The 16,255-nt window shown below is 33.7% G+C and overlaps 1 protein-coding gene across 2 annotated transcripts in view; it reads left to right on the plus strand.

Moving 5' to 3' along the window:
- Positions 1–16,255, plus strand: part of RB1 (RB transcriptional corepressor 1) — a 171,970-nt gene that overhangs the window by 53,104 nt on the left and 102,611 nt on the right. For both annotated transcript variants that reach the window (XM_003811422.5, XM_055096764.2), the window contains exons 7-11: positions 4,284–4,394; positions 7,085–7,227; positions 9,150–9,227; positions 11,754–11,863; positions 12,782–12,859. In XM_003811422.5, the coding sequence (XP_003811470.1) occupies positions 4,284–4,394; positions 7,085–7,227; positions 9,150–9,227; positions 11,754–11,863; positions 12,782–12,859 (520 nt within the window). The remainder of the gene's footprint in view (positions 1–4,283; positions 4,395–7,084; positions 7,228–9,149; positions 9,228–11,753; positions 11,864–12,781; positions 12,860–16,255) is intronic.

Consider the following 16,255-nt stretch of genomic DNA (forward strand, 5'->3'; position numbering starts at 1 on the left):
AAAGAACAAGGTCTAGTCATTTGTGACAACATAGATGGACCTGGAGATCATTATGTTAAATGAAATAAGCCAGGTACAGAAAGACAAACATCACATATTCTCATTTATTTGTGAGATCTAAAAATCAAATCTGAACTCATGGACCTAGAGAGTAGAAGGATGGTTACCAGAGGCTGGGAAGGGTGGTGGAGGTTTGGGAGAGGTGGGGATGGTTAATGGGTCCACAAACATAGAAAAAATGAATAAGACTTTATAGTACAGCAGGGTGACTTTAGTCAATAATACCTTAATTGTACATTTTAAAATAACTTAAAGAGTGTAATTGGATTGTTTGTAACTCAAAGGATAAATGCTTGAGGAGATGGATACCCCATTCTCCATAATGTGCTTATTTCACAGTGCATGCCTGTATCAAAACATCTCACATACCCCGTAAATATATGTACTATGTACCCACAAAAATTAAAATTTAAAAAATTATGTAATTGTCATTCCAGATATCTTCATATATACATTTTGATTAAAAAGATGGGTAGTTGAGTGCATTCACGAATATAATTTTCTAAAACTAGGTTCATATTACAGTGCTACCTTTAAAATATAAAAATTAATTTCACTGAAATTTTATAGAAGAAAGAGAGAAATGGAAGGAATTGCTTAAATTTAGATAAGTATTTTGTCACTTTAAGTAATATTATTTCTAAAATTATTTCTCTAAGATTATGAAAAAATGTGAAAAAATTAAGAGGTTACAATCTTTATTTTATTTAAGTTTGTGTTTTTATTTAAAGCAATATACATTAATCTGGTTTGAAGAAGGTTACTATCTTCACTCTTCCTGGTGCCTCCCCCTCTCCATTTTCAGATTAGTCCATTTTATTGTTCTGACATTATCAAGTATTATAACATTTAAATTCTATTTTGTCACTATAATTATTGCATTTGGTTAGTCTCAGTTCTGTATTTAAATGGATTCTAAGGTTATCATAACTCCTATATCATAGTTTCTCCATTTCTCAGTTCTTTATTTTTATTCATCTCTTAGCTGGCTGTATTTTACAATCAACAAGTTTTTAAAAATATGCTTTTTGGTTCCATGTTCTTTATGTTTGACATGTTTAGGAATCATGTCTATAGCTTTTATACTTGAAGGACAGCTTTGTCATGTATTCTATTCTTGAGTCATATTTTGTTTCCCTAAGGACAATATTTTCTGGCATTGAACATTGCTGTTGAGAAAGCTGAGACTAGTGTAATTCTGCTCCTCATTTACTTCCTGAAGAATTTTTTTTTAAATTTGAGGTTTAATACCTTAAACAGGATAATATTTCTTGATTTTGTTATTCTGTATTAGCTTTTTTTTTTTTGAACACCGTATCCCTTTTTAAACTGAAGGTTCTGCTGTTCATTTTAGAAAATCTTAACATACTCTATTTAAAAATATTCTATTCAGCTAGGTTGTTCTATACCATTGTATTTTGGGAACATTTTCTTATGTTGGATTGCTTTTATTCTCCCTATTTATTGTCTTCTCTCATATTATTCTGAATTTTTAAATCTTTTTCTTACATATTGGCTGTTTTTATCTCAAGCATTTTTTCCATTTTGAGCTAAACTATTTTTGTAATGGTGTTATTTGGTCCTCATCTTTTTTCTTAGCTTGTCTAGTTCCTTCCTTTTATATAATTTGCTCATTAATTTCCTTTTTATGATACATTTTTATTGAATTGGATTTATAATAGACGAATTATTCAATAATATGTATTTGGATCACTAAACAAATATATTGAGAATAGCAAATGGATTTTAACCCTCCTGCTAACCCAGATCAATTGCTAGTGGCTTCCCGGCCCATTGTGTTAAGAAGGACTCTAGATTAGCATCAGGTCTCTACAGGGAGGGGTACACTTAGTGATGTGATGGCTGCCAAGTAAAAGCTATGAGGTGGTGATGGTGATGCTACCCTCTTATCTCAGAGGCACGTTTACATTTCATATAGTACATTACAGGTGACTAAAGGTCATGGTTGTGCATCAGAGAGGGTAAGATTATGATCAGGAGAAGCTTCAATATTACCATTTATTTATTGATTCAACAATTAGTTATTTATTAGAATTTACAATGTCTCAAGCATGATATTACATGCTAGGTTAAAGTGGTGGAAGATATATATGTTCCCTGCTCAGCTAGAACTTACAGTCAAGTAAGGGAGATAGACATTAAATGAACAATCACAGAAATACTTAACTACATTTGCGATAAGGAATGTAAAGGGAAAGTGTAATCCCCCAATGGGTTCTTCCTGCTGGCTGCACAGACAAAATCAATCCACCAAGATTGTGGCATTGCAGTAGAGAGAGTTTAATTGACCACTAGGCTGACCCATGTGGGAGAACTGGAGTTATCACTCAAATCAGCCTCAGCTGGTTAAGTTCTTCGTGCAAGCACTCATAGGGCATTTTCTTCTTTTAGATTATCTTTCAGATTGGGTTCTCTGTCTGATTTTTTTCCCCTTCTTATGTTGTGATTCTTTTTTGATTTTCTATGTTTACATAATCACTGTGCTTTTCCCCCTCGTATTGCTGGGACTGTATATGTGTAACCCTGATTTGATGTTCTGTTTTCTCTGATTTAATGTGAGTGAATATCCCTTCACTCTGCACTTAATCTGTGACTTGTTTATGTTCCCCAAAGAGCTATGGTATGGGAGCAGGCATTTTTATTATATCTGCTTTTAGTCAGGAGGTAAGGGAGAAAGTAGATAATTCAACTGTAATGATACAAGCCGTCGTTCTGAGTTTTTGTTAGAATGAACTTTATAACAGAACACTTCTAGTGGCAGTTTTATCTTTTTTCTATAGCAGGATTGTTTTGGGATTCAAATTGTCCCCAGTTCAACACAGTATGCTAGAGTCTCTGTGTTGTCAGAAAAATAAGCTATAGTTGTTTACTTCCTCCATTTTACTCTTCTCTTATCAGCAGTTTCTCCCTCCAAGTCAGAGAGGCAAAAGATGAGGATACCGTTTGAGTTAGTCTCGCTCAGTCAGTCTCTCATTTGATATTGGTACCAGCACTTTAATACCTAATAAAATGAAAGCAAAAGAATGTACTTGAGAGAGATTCTTTCATCTGACTTCACCGTTTTTACCTAGAAATCCTTGATATCGTTCTTTACCACTATGGTATTTTAAAATAACTTATTTGTGAATATATTGCAGACATATTTTTTGCACCATACCATTGTATCTAGAAAACCTATAAAGATGCAACGTTATCTGTTTTCTCACAAAGTTTCTGCACATCCAGTGTTTGCTGAGATTATTACTGGTTTAGCAGTGAGATACTCAGAAAATAGAAAGTGAATCAAATTGAACTTCTCTTTTAAAAATAATGTATGACATGGAGCCATAAGCAAATTTGTAATAGCTGTGTTTTATCATGATTTGTATATTTTATGTAGCTACACTATTTGTTTTCTTAGGTATCTGTTATATGCATTTATTTTCTCACAGCCATCTAGTTGTATATATATTCTAATAACTTTAAAGATTTTATGGTGAACAATTATTTTATAGATGACTTTAAATTTATATACTAATTTTGTTATCTCTTAATGGTTTTGGTTATTGTAAGATTTTAGAGGGGTTGAAATTAAAAATATGTAAGGTTTAGATATAAATAATTGGAATAAAATCATAATTTTATAAATAAAATAATTATTTTAAATTTTTAGATAATGAGAATTAATTGAATCATTGGAATTAGAATAAATTCTAATAAGCTTAGTAATTTTATATAATAAATATACTTATAAAATTGGAATTAAAAATTTGAATTCTAATTATAATAAAATATTTATTATACAAATATAAATAAAATATTTATAAAATTAGAATTAAAGATTAGCATTTATCATACTTCAAAATCTTTCTCTGGAGTAATACATTCTATAGTTCTTAAAATTAGAAATAAATTTAAAAAGCAAAATTTATAATGATTTTAGACATAAAGAATTAATTAGAAATACTTAAATGTAAAATTCTCAGAGTAGACTTAACACTTGATTTATAATTCCATAACTTTACATATTTCTATTTTACATATTTTATACCTTTTAAAACAGATTTTTTTTTTTTTTTTACAAAAAAAAGAAAGAAAATCTTTACCATGCTGATAGTGATTGTTGAATGAATAAATTTATGGATATACTCTACCCTGCGATTTTCTCTCATACAAAGATCTGAATCTCTAACTTTCTTTAAAAATGTACATTTTTTTTTCAGGGGAAGTATTACAAATGGAAGATGATCTGGTGATTTCATTTCAGTTAATGCTATGTGTCCTTGACTATTTTATTAAACTCTCACCTCCCATGTTGCTCAAAGAACCATATAGTAAGTATTTAATTTATGCCCCTTTTACTTTCTCATTCAGCAGTTGCTTATTGAATGTCTAGTGGGTACCAAACATGGTTCTAAGGCTGACAGGATGATAAAAAATAAATCAGACATGGACTTTGCCCATAAGTAGTGTAAGTTATAGAAGGAAAGATAAGACATGGAAACAAATGATTAGAGTATATGGTAGAAAGTGGTTTGGGTCAAAATACAACAAATGGAGGTTTGGGAGACAAGAAAGTTTTTCCAGCTGTGGAAGACCAAAGAATACCATATAAAAGAAGTAGTATTTGAAATTAACATGGAAGAGTGGTTAGGATTGGGGAAAGGCATTCTCAGTAAAGTGTTGGGGGAGGGCATTCCCAGTGAAGAAAAGCAAGAAACAAGAAAAAGATATGAATGAAATTGCATGGGGAAGAGTGGCCTATTCTAAGGGAACAGCTTAACTAAGTTTTTATTACTATTGGATGTTGTAATAACTATGTATTTTTTTGTATATAAGCTATAACTCATACTATTTCAGTGGGTGATGAGTGATGAGATGGGAAGTATATTTAAATAAAAATAACTTGCTAATATAATTAGATAGCATTAAGGAAGTATGAGTAAGGTATATTCCTTTTAGCCTAGAATTGCTTCCTTTCATGGCTTCAAGAGTAGGATTTCAAAGTCACTTATTATATTATTATATACAGAAAAATGTAAACTTACCTAAGGTCAGACTAATTCCTTGCTTCTGAAATGATGAAAGTATTAATGCTAAAAATAATAGATAACATGGAAGTTTCAAAGTGTTGTTGAAATGGATGGAAGGATGAAGGCTCATTAAACTTTGTGAACAAGAATTTAGTGGAAAAATGAAGTATGGAGCAGAATTTTGAAGATGTGTTGAACATGGTTTGGCAGAGAAGGCAGAAACCTTCATTTAGCAGAAACCACATGCAAAGAAAGAAATAAAAAAATTCTATATAGAAAACAAATATACTTCAAATTTTCTCCCAAATTTTATAAATTTCCTTTATATACCCTTTCCCCACTTTTTTCAATGTTATAACTTTAATAAGTTGATGTTGCAAGTTACTTTAGGTTGACAATCTTTGTTCTTTTGGATAATTCAAATGTACATGTGAATTCTCTAAGTGCTCTGTTAAAGAGAAATCAGCATGGGGTATTATTGAACTGACTGAATATGGTAACTCTTAGTTAATTTTTGTTGTAGAGAATTTCAAATGAATACAAAAATAGTAGTATAATAAGCCTCCATGTACTTATCATGTAACTTCAACAGATAACTTACAGTTAATCTGTAGCCCCATCGCCTGCTCAGTTCCCCCAGCTGTATTATTTTGAAGCACATCTTTGCATACCATTTCATCCTTATACATCTCAGTATGTATCTCTAAAAAATACTTTTTAAAAAGCGTAATTACAGTGCTCTTTGTTATCACACCTACAAATCAATAAATAGTGACTCCTTAATATTACTGAATATCTAGAAAGTGCTCAGATTTTCTTGTAAAAATAATTTAAAAATTTTTTTACAGTTTGACTGAATGAGAATCTAAATAAGATTTATACTTTGTGTTTGGTTGACATGTTTTAAAAACTCTTTTAAAAGTTTCTCTTCCATCCTTTCTTTTTTTCCTTGTAATTTATTTTTTAAATAATCAGATTGTTTTGAGTTTTCCACAGTGTGGTTTTTGCTGATCATATTCTGTGGTATAGTTTAACATGTTCTTCTGTCCTCTCAATTTCTTGTAAGTTGTTGATTGGATCTAGAGGCAATACATACTTTTTATACTTAATCATCTGTAATTTTTTTTTTTTTTTTTTTTGAGGCAGAGTCTCACTCACTCTGTTGCCCAGGCCTGGAGTGCAGTGGCGCGATCTCAGCTCACTGCAAACTCTGCCTCCCGGGTTCAAGCAATTCTCCTGCTTCAGCCTCCCGAGTAGCTGGGACTATGGGCATGCACCACCACACCTGGCTAATTTTTGTATTTTTAGTAGAGACGGGGTTTCACCGTGTTGGCCAGGCTGGTCTTGAACTCCTGACCTCGTGATCCACCTGCCTTGGCCTCCCAAAGTGCTAGGATTACAGGCGTGAGCCACCACACCCAGCCATCTGTAATATTTTTAATAGCTGAACCTGTATTTAGTTTGGATTGGGAATGCTGAAAATAATCCAGGAGATTTTTTTAAAATCACAGTTTATTATCATATTATTATATTTACTATAATATATTTTATACCTATCTTTTAAAGACATCATAATTTACTAAAACTTAAAATATTGTTTTTATGCTATGTCTAGAAATTGAATTCAGAAATATTTGCCAATTATTTTTAAGACTCTAGGACAGAAAACTTTTTTTTCCTCTTGCAGACTAAAATACGCTTAGATTTAGTTTGAAAGTTGGCTATTTCCATGCCTTCTCTTTGTATTTGTTTATGAGACTGTAGTTTACAGTTCTTTTTGAGAGCAGAGTAGAAGAGGGATGGCAAAAACTAATATTAGTACATAATTTGTAGTAGATATGGATGAAATTGTTATCCTTCTAATGAAACCTAATAAGTAAAAGTAGTAGAATGTTACCAAGATTATTTTTGACCTAAGTTATAGTTAGAATACTTCATTATTTTATATGATGGATGTACAATTGTTCTTATCTAATTTACCACTTTTACAGAAACAGCTGTTATACCCATTAATGGTTCACCTCGAACACCCAGGCGAGGTCAGAACAGGAGTGCACGGATAGCAAAACAACTAGAAAATGATACAAGAATTATTGAAGTTCTCTGTAAAGAACATGAATGTAATATAGATGAGGTAATTTAACTTCATGATTTCTTTAAAACAGTTAAAGTAGATTTAGATGTAAGTTCTCCCTAACAATATTTACTTCTTTTGTTATGAGCATGTTTTTTTTGTAATTAGTGCTAACTCTTTTGCAGTAGCAAAATATTTAGAAAAAATTAATTCGTTATATTTAGTTACTTTGATTTTAAAGAGAGTAGCTCCCTCACTCTGGAATCACTGAAAAGTATATAATCAAGACAATAGTTTTCAAATGTAGTTTTTTTTTTTTATTCCTCTGAGGTTACTGATACCCCTAATGTTTTAAAATACCCTGCCAAGGCTGGGCATGGTGGCTCACACCTGTAATCCCAGCTCTTTGGGAGGCCGAAGTGGGAGGATTTCTTGAGGCCAGGAGGTCTAGACCAGCCTGAACAACATAGCGAGACTCTGTCTCTACAAAATACATATTTAAAAAAATAAGCTGGGCATGGTGGCATGTGCTGTAGTCCCAGCTACTTGGAAGACTGAGGCAAAAGGATTGCTTGAGCCCAGAAGTTTGAGGTTACAGTGAGACATGATTGCACCACTGCACTCCAGCCCGGGCGCCAGAGTGAGACTATGTCTCCAAAAACGAACAAACAAACCAAAAAAGCCCTGCTTAGAAAACTCTAGTGCTCTAGTGTTTTAGTTTAGTGATAAGTGATACCAACATTAAATTTCTGTTTGGCCTTCTATAATTACTCTCTTTCTAAATATTACAGCACATAATGACTGCTGGAGAATACATATGAATTCCCAGGAATTACTTGTCTTGTTCATAGAATGTGGATGTTAGAAGGAATCTTACAAATAATGTATTCAATCTCCTTTTTATAATGAGTAAACAAGCTTCCAGGGACTGATAGCTTATTATTTACAGCGTCTACATTAGACTTTGGGATATCTGGTACTATTGCTTCTTTCCTTTTTACCATACAGTTTTTCTCATAGTTTGTTTTATTGTCCACAATCACTAACACCAGATAGCAGTAAAAAATGTTACATCTTTGAAATTTCTCTGTTAACTTTGGGAAGGAGTGAGAGTGTGGTCCTAAAATCTAGTTTAAGAAGTATTAGAATGATTTATCAAGATATATCATAGTTTTTGCACTATGGCTTACTAATTTCAACAAATATACAGTTGACTCTTGAACAACAGGTTTGAATTGCATGGGTCCATTTATACACAGATATATTTAATTACATATATTAGAAAAAATTTTGCAGATTTGCAATAATTTGAAAAAATTTGTAGCAAACCGTGTAGCCTACAAATACAGAAAAAATTAAGAAAAAGGCATGTCTTGAATGTACAAAATATATGTAGATACTAGTCTATTTTATCATTTACTATACCATAAAATACATAAAAAACTGTAGCTGCAGTTTCAGGCAGATGATTTTTGTTAACAGATGACATAAACTTACTGTAAATGTATTTTGTCTTCTTACAATTTTCCTAATATTTTCTTTTCTCTATCTTTATCATAAGAAGATAATATATTTAGTATGTATATATAGTACATATACAAAATATATGTGAATTCAATCTTTATGTTATTGGTTGGCTTCCAGTCAACAGTAGGCTGTTAGTTAAATTTTGGGTACTCAAAAGTAATCGATAGGTCTGTAGTCTCAGCTACTTGGGAGGCTGAGGTGGAAGGATGGCTTGAGCCCAAGCATTTGAAGCTGTAATGCATGTGATTGCACCTGTGAATAGCCACTACACTCCAGCCTAGGCAATATAGAGAGACCCCTTCTCTAAGAAAATAATAAAAAATAAAAAAGTTATACACAGATTTTTTACTGCATGGGGGATTGACACCTCTAACTTACCCTGCATTGTTCAAGAGTCAAGAGATTAGATTTTGTTTTAAATTTTAATGATCATGTTGTAACTTCATCTTTTTCAGGTGAAAAATGTTTATTTCAAAAATTTTATACCTTTTATGAATTCTCTTGGACTTGTAACATCTAATGGACTTCCAGAGGTAATCTGAAAGGAAATTTAATAAAATATTAATGTTTTGAGACTGTGGAGGGAGGATAATTGTCTAACTTTCTTAGATCAATTTACTGTGTATCAAATTTTTTTTTTTGCCCAAGAAGAATCTAGCCAAGTAAAACTGTGGTGAAACTAACTTTTGTATAGTAACAAAAAGCTTTTGAGTATATAATCAAATGTATTAGCATCATTTTGTGATTTATACTAGAAATCAATCTTTATTGAATTTTTTCCAAAATCAAAGTATAGACTTTTAAACTTCTAAATACCATTAAATAGCTAAATTTTAATAGCTAAATATAAACCATTAAATTTGCTTTGGTAAGCCTCATTAAGCGTAGGAACCATGATTAATGCCATCAACATTATTGGCATTACTATATTGTGGAACATCTCTTTTGAGGATTTTTAAGAACTGCTTAATTGAAAATACAAATGTATTTGTTGAAATGACTGTGACTATTGCAGAAGTGTTTTACTTTAGTGATATTCCATCCATCTACCTGTTTTGTTTCGCATTTTGCTACAAATGTCTTTCCAATGAGAACAGAATAACTGAGAGCTTTGCATGGTAAGATGAAATATGTGGAGAAAAGGATGCTGTGATAGATGATGAAGAACAAAACCAGTGTTTTAGAAGACCTAGTATTAGTCACTATGACCAAAAGGCATGAAATAAAATAGCTAGACTGCTAGTTCTGTAACCTGAATTGATAGCTAGTTTTTGAATTAATTTATTAATTCAACAAATATTTTTTGAATGCTTAATATATGTCAGGCACGTGCTAGATACTATGGATACAGAGATTTCACTCTCAGTCACTATCCTTAAAGTGCTAGTGGGAGAGGCTGACAAAGAAATAGACCATTACAGGAGTCTACAAGAGTGTGAAAAAAGTATTCACAGGGTTCTGTGATATCTCAAAGGAGAGCTACCTAATCCAAACTAGGGCTGATAGGTTTTGTGGAAAATAGTTTAGAGGTGATGTGATTTCAAATCTGAGTAAGCATTACAGATATAGCATTTCCAAGGGTTGGACATTGTAGATTCAAAGGTGCAGTGATGTATGATAGTATGGTCTGATCAGTGAACTCTAAGTAATTCATTAAGGTTGGGATACAGGGCAGAACAATTAAAATATGGTACTGAAGAGGCAAGAAGGGACCAAATGTTATATTAATGAGTCTTGTTACCACTTTTGGTACCAAAAAATAGGCTGTTCATAACTTTAAAATCTGTTGTAGCAATCTTTTTTTCTCCTTTAAAAGGATTATAGTTTTAATATAAATCTTAAGAGTAATTTTACTTTTTCTCCAATATTTCACATAATATAGCCAATCAATAGATGACTGGTAATTAGTGCCTCAACTAAGGTAGGACAGGAACAATGATTAAACTTAAGCATGGATTACTGTTCTATCTAATACATTTATGAAGATTAATGAAAAGTTTGCATTTAATTGGATTTCTTCCTATCACTCCTTTTAAAATGCAATTTTACTTCTCTGAGGTTGGAATCACTTTGGCGTTAAAAGTCACAGTAGAAGGCATGCCAATAGTTTTCTCTTGGGCGTTGGTTTTTAAAGTATAATTAAAAAATTATGGATCAGAACTGATGAAAGATTTACAAATTCTAGCAATTGAAAAAGTATCTAAGATTGGGAATAAATTGTGCAAGTGTGTTAATTGAACTGATAAATTGAGCTAATTGTCTTGCCCAAGATACTTAACTGAAGGGTACTGGAGTGAACCAAAGGGTTTAGAAAACACTGGTAGAATATGTAATCAAGAGGATTTGCAACAATGTTTGAAAAAACGTTTTATATTGATAAGCATAAAAGATTAAAAGTAGGCTGGGTGCGGTGGCTCACGCCTGTAATTCTAGTACTTTGGGAGGCCGAGGCAGGTGGATCACCTGAGGTCAGGAGTTCAAGACCAGCTTGGCCAACATGGCGAAACCCCGTCTCTACTAAAAATACAAAAATTAGCCGGGCATGGTAGCAGGTACCTATAATCCCAGCTACTCGGGAGGCTGAGGCAGGAGAGTTGCTTGAACCCCGGGGGCAGAGGTGGCAGTGAGCCGAGATTGTGCCACTGCACTCCAGCCTGGGCGAAAGAGCGAAACTCCATCTCAAAAAAAAAAAAAAAAAAAAAAAGATTAAAAGTAAAGCATATATGGGATGTTTGGAAAATCTTGGCAGTTAAACAGTTATTATAATACCTATTTTTATCTTAGGTACTGTTTTGTAGCATTGGCTATCTTTGTCTACATAAAATTCTAATAAATATTTTCTATGCACGAAATAGACCTAAAATCAAAGTTGAACAAATGTTGCAATTTTCTGTACCTCACTTTTAGATAGACCCTATTTATATTGCATGCGAACTCAGTGTATATTACAAAATTAAATGTATATTATACAAAAATTCTTTAATGAAATCTGTGCCTCTGTGTGCTGAGAGATGTAATGACATGTAAAGGATAATTGTCAGTGACTTTTTTCTTTCAAGGTTGAAAATCTTTCTAAACGATACGAAGAAATTTATCTTAAAAATAAAGATCTAGATGCAAGATTATTTTTGGATCATGATAAAACTCTTCAGACTGATTCTATAGACAGGTATTGCACATGGTATATTTGACTGATTTGCTTTAGATATAGGTTGATACTGATATAGGTAGGTTATATAGTTTTTAGCTTAGTGACCTTTAGATATCATTTATAACAAATTACTTTCAAATGTCTTTATACAAAGAAAAGGTTAACAGTATTTTAAGCATATAACTTATCTACAAATATAGATTTAATGTGAATTGTGTGTCCTATAACAGTTACCTTTTTGCAGTTAACTGAATATAATTTTTTAAAATGTGCACCAAAAGATAATGGCTAAAGTAATTAGTTTCTTCAAATAGTGGTCTCTACCTTATTTCTATCCTTTCATATACTATTGCCTGCCTGGTTTATTTAAAAAAGTTTATACAAAAGTGTAGTCTCTGTTATTATCATGTAGAAACCTAAAATTGGAATGGTTGAGAGTGATTGTTAAAATTTTTGACTGATCATAAGTAAAGTTAATTTTGTGTCTTTAGCATGAACTCTTTTAATATGAAACTGAAAATATGCGTAATTTAGAAGTTAAACACAGTAAAATGTTTTAAATTTTATTTAAGTGGAAATAAAGTTTTTAGAAGGAATAATGCATTGAAAAACTTGAGTTTTAATGCTTTTTAATACTGAACAACTTGATTATCAATACCACCAGGGAGAAAGCATCTGACTTTCACTTTTAAAAAAAGACTTAATGATTGGTGTACCTCTTTGTCATAAACATAATGGAAAGAGACCCACAATTAAAAAGAGTAGTGAAAAATATTTAAGCAGCAGCTGGGTCATCTATTTTCTATCCTATCTATTATTGAGTTATCATTTTATATGATTTTATGAGACAACAGAAGCATTATACTGCTTTTTTGATGCATAAAGCACAAATTGTAAATTTTCAGTATGTGAATGACTTCGCTTATTGTTATTTAGTTTTGAAACACAGAGAACACCACGAAAAAGTAACCTTGATGAAGAGGTGAATGTAATTCCTCCACACACTCCAGTTAGGTATGAATTTTCCTACTTTTAATTATATTATAATTTTGTTATTCATGGCTTTATAGTGTTTCAGATTTGTTCACGTTTCTTTATGTATTCATACATACATGTAAGAAATATATATTGAAGGCCAGGTGTGGTGGATCACACCTGTAATCCCAGCACTTTGGGAGGCCAAGGCGGGCAGATCACCTGAGGTTAGGAGTTTGAGACCAGCCTGGCCAACATGGTGAAACCCCGTCTCTACTAGAAATACAAAAATTAGCTGGGGGTGGTGGTGTGTGCCTGTAATCCCAGCTGCTCGGGAGGCTGAGGCAGGAGAATTGCTTGAACCCGGGAGGCGGAGGTTGCAGAGAGCTGAGATCGTGCCATTGCACTTCAGCCTGGGTGACAAGAGCGAAACTCCGTCTCAAAAAAAAAATGTGTATATATAATCTTTGTGTGCTGGGCATTTTACTGGTTGCTGAAGATATGGTTATTGGACCTAGTTTTGTCTGTTCTTAAAGAACATAACCTAAAATAGGAATGTGTTCCATTTCAGTAAATAAAAAAGAAAAAATTAAAGTATCACTATTTGATCTGCATGCAACCTTAAAGGATTAGAACTATTTTTTATGTCTTTTTCCTCACTCATTTCCCACATCAAAATCTGTTATCAAGGCTTGTTGAATAATCTACCTCCAAAATATTTCCTGAGTGCATCTACTTTTCTCCATTTCTGCTCTCACAACTCTTGTCCAAGACATTGTTCTCTTTCTCTTGGATTTTTTGCAGTAGCCTACTACCTGATCTTGCTCCTTCTGGTCTCATCATTGTTCCTGTCTCCTCACCATCAAAGATATTCTCCATAGAGCCCCCAGAATTTCTCCTAGAAATGTAAATCAGTTACATTCACCTTGCTGTTAAACCCACTGACTGCTTCCCATTGCAATTGGTATACAGTGCAAATTCCTTAACAATGCCTAAAAGATCTTATATGGTCTGGTTTCTGTTGCCTCTCCAACCTCATCTTGTTTTCTTTCTCACTCTGTGTTAGCCACACTTTGGCCTTCTCTCAGTTTCTTGGGCTTTCCAAGTTTTTTGAAAACCCTCGTACTTGATATTCCCTCTTCTTGAAATTTCCTCCTTTTCTTTCCATGGATTACCAACTGCTACTCTTCATTCAGCACAAATATTGCTTTTGAAAAGATATTTCTCTCTGAAGTATTTCATTATTTCTCATATCATCCTGTTCCATTCCTTTATAGCATGTATCCCAATTTATATTGATAGATTCATTTGTGTTTGCTTGTTTTTTACTAATACCCAAAATAGCCTTAAAATTCCATATCACAGAGACCATAACTTTTTTGTTCACTGTCTAATAATTAGGGCCTGTTATAAAACTTGGTACATAGTAGGCAATCAGTAATATATTTCAAATGACTGTATAGATATGTAAATGGATACATTTTCATATAAGTATAGTATATACTTTGGACAAGATAATGAGATGACACAGAAGGGACTATAAAGCAATGTCTGAACTGAATTTTGAAACATGCAAAGGCCTGTGTCACAGGATAAAGATTTTAGGGAGTGGGAACAGCATGTTCAAAGGGCTGGAATTGTGAAACATGTAAGTGGAGAAAACCCTGCTGTCACACCACCGACAACAATCAACACAGAAGACTTTTGTGACCAAATGTGGGGAAGTTTTCCTCACCAAGAAACAAGCAATCAGTTCTGCAGCAGTCACCAGCTGGGTGTCCTCTAATTTACTTCTGACACTGCTTACCTGGAGATAGTGTCAGATCCCACAGGTTGAGGGCTCAGTCCCCAAAACTGGCCCCAACTTCAGATGCCAGTTGCAAGTCTGGGTTTTTGGATCTTCTGACCAAAGGGCTTCAAGTTGGGGTTCCCATGACACCTCTTAGGTTCGATTAATTTGCTAGAGTAGTTCACAAAACTCAAGGAAACACTTCTGTTTACTGGTTTATTATAGATGATATTACAAAGGATACAGATGTGAAGATGCATAGGATGAGGCATCGGGGGATGGGATGGGAAGCTTCTATGCCCTCCCTGGCCAGACAGCCATCCAGGAGCCTCCACATGTTCAGCTATCCAGAAGTTCTCTGAACCCTGCCCTTTTGGGTTTTTATGGAGGCCTCATTGCATAGGCATGACAGATTAGATCATTGGCTATTGATTATCAACCTAACCTTCAGCTTCCCTCCCCTTCCTAGAGGTTGGGGGCTGGGGCTGAAGGTTCCAACCCTCTAACTCTGCCTCGGGCTTTCTAGTGACCAGCCCCCATCCAGATGCTTCCTAGGGGCTGCCAGCCATGTCAATTCATTAGCACACAAAAGGACATCACTGGAGTTTCTAAGTATTTTACGAGTTGTATGTCAGGATATGGGGTCAAAGACCAAACATCTATTTCACAATATCACACAACACAATGTGTCTGGGGAACTATTAGCAGCTCTGTATTGATTGACTATAAAATGAGAGTAGGAAGTCACAGGAGAGGAGAGTGGGTACTAGATATGAAGGGCCTTATATGCCATACTCACAAATTTGGAGTGTAGCATGTGCATGATATAGCCTGTGCTATAAATGGATGTTAAGCAGGGGTAAGGATAAAATCAGACATAATTTTTGCAAGTTCACATGGTAATAGTCTGTGGGGGGATAGACTGAGGAGAATAAGAAAAAGTGAGAAATAGACCTGTCAGTCTGTCTGTCTCAGTGGTTCTTAACCAGGTGTGCAAATTAGAATAACCTGAGGAATTTTGTTTTGTTTTTTCTTTTTAAAAATTTTGTGTCCCATTCCACTGAGGAATATGCCTAGGCCTTACTACCACAGACATAGTGTATAAAAATCTCTGGGCTTGTCTGTTGTAGCAGTTTACTTGAGAGTTTTTAAAGATCTGAACCAACGATAGTGGTGGGAATGAAGGAACAATAACAGATTTGATAAATATTTGATGAATTCATACTTAGAATGTTGTTCTTGAGGCATTTCTGAAGAAGATATCTAGTAAGCAGTAGGATAGCCTTCTATAGATTTGGGAATCATCAGGGGAGTTAAACCCATTAAAAAAAAATGAGATTGCTTGAAGGGAGGGTGCATAATGGCAAGAGTGGGTGGCTAAGGGCTGAAGCCTAAAGGATTCTAGCATTAAGGACTAGACAGAAATTGTTAGGTTCTAGAGCAGGGGTCCCCAATTCCCGGACCAGAGACTGGTCTGTGTCCCATTACGAACTGGGTGATACAGCAGGAGGTGAGTGGTAGACAGGCAAGTGAGCATTACCGCCTGAGCTCTACCTCCTGTCAGATCAGCAGTGGAATTAGATTCTCATAGGTGCATGAACCTTATTGTGAACTGCGCATGTGAGGGATCTAGATTGTATGCTCCT

Source organism: Pan paniscus, chromosome 14, assembly GCF_029289425.2.
Source record: "Pan paniscus chromosome 14, NHGRI_mPanPan1-v2.0_pri, whole genome shotgun sequence".
NCBI classification, from domain to species: Eukaryota; Metazoa; Chordata; class Mammalia; order Primates; family Hominidae; genus Pan; species Pan paniscus.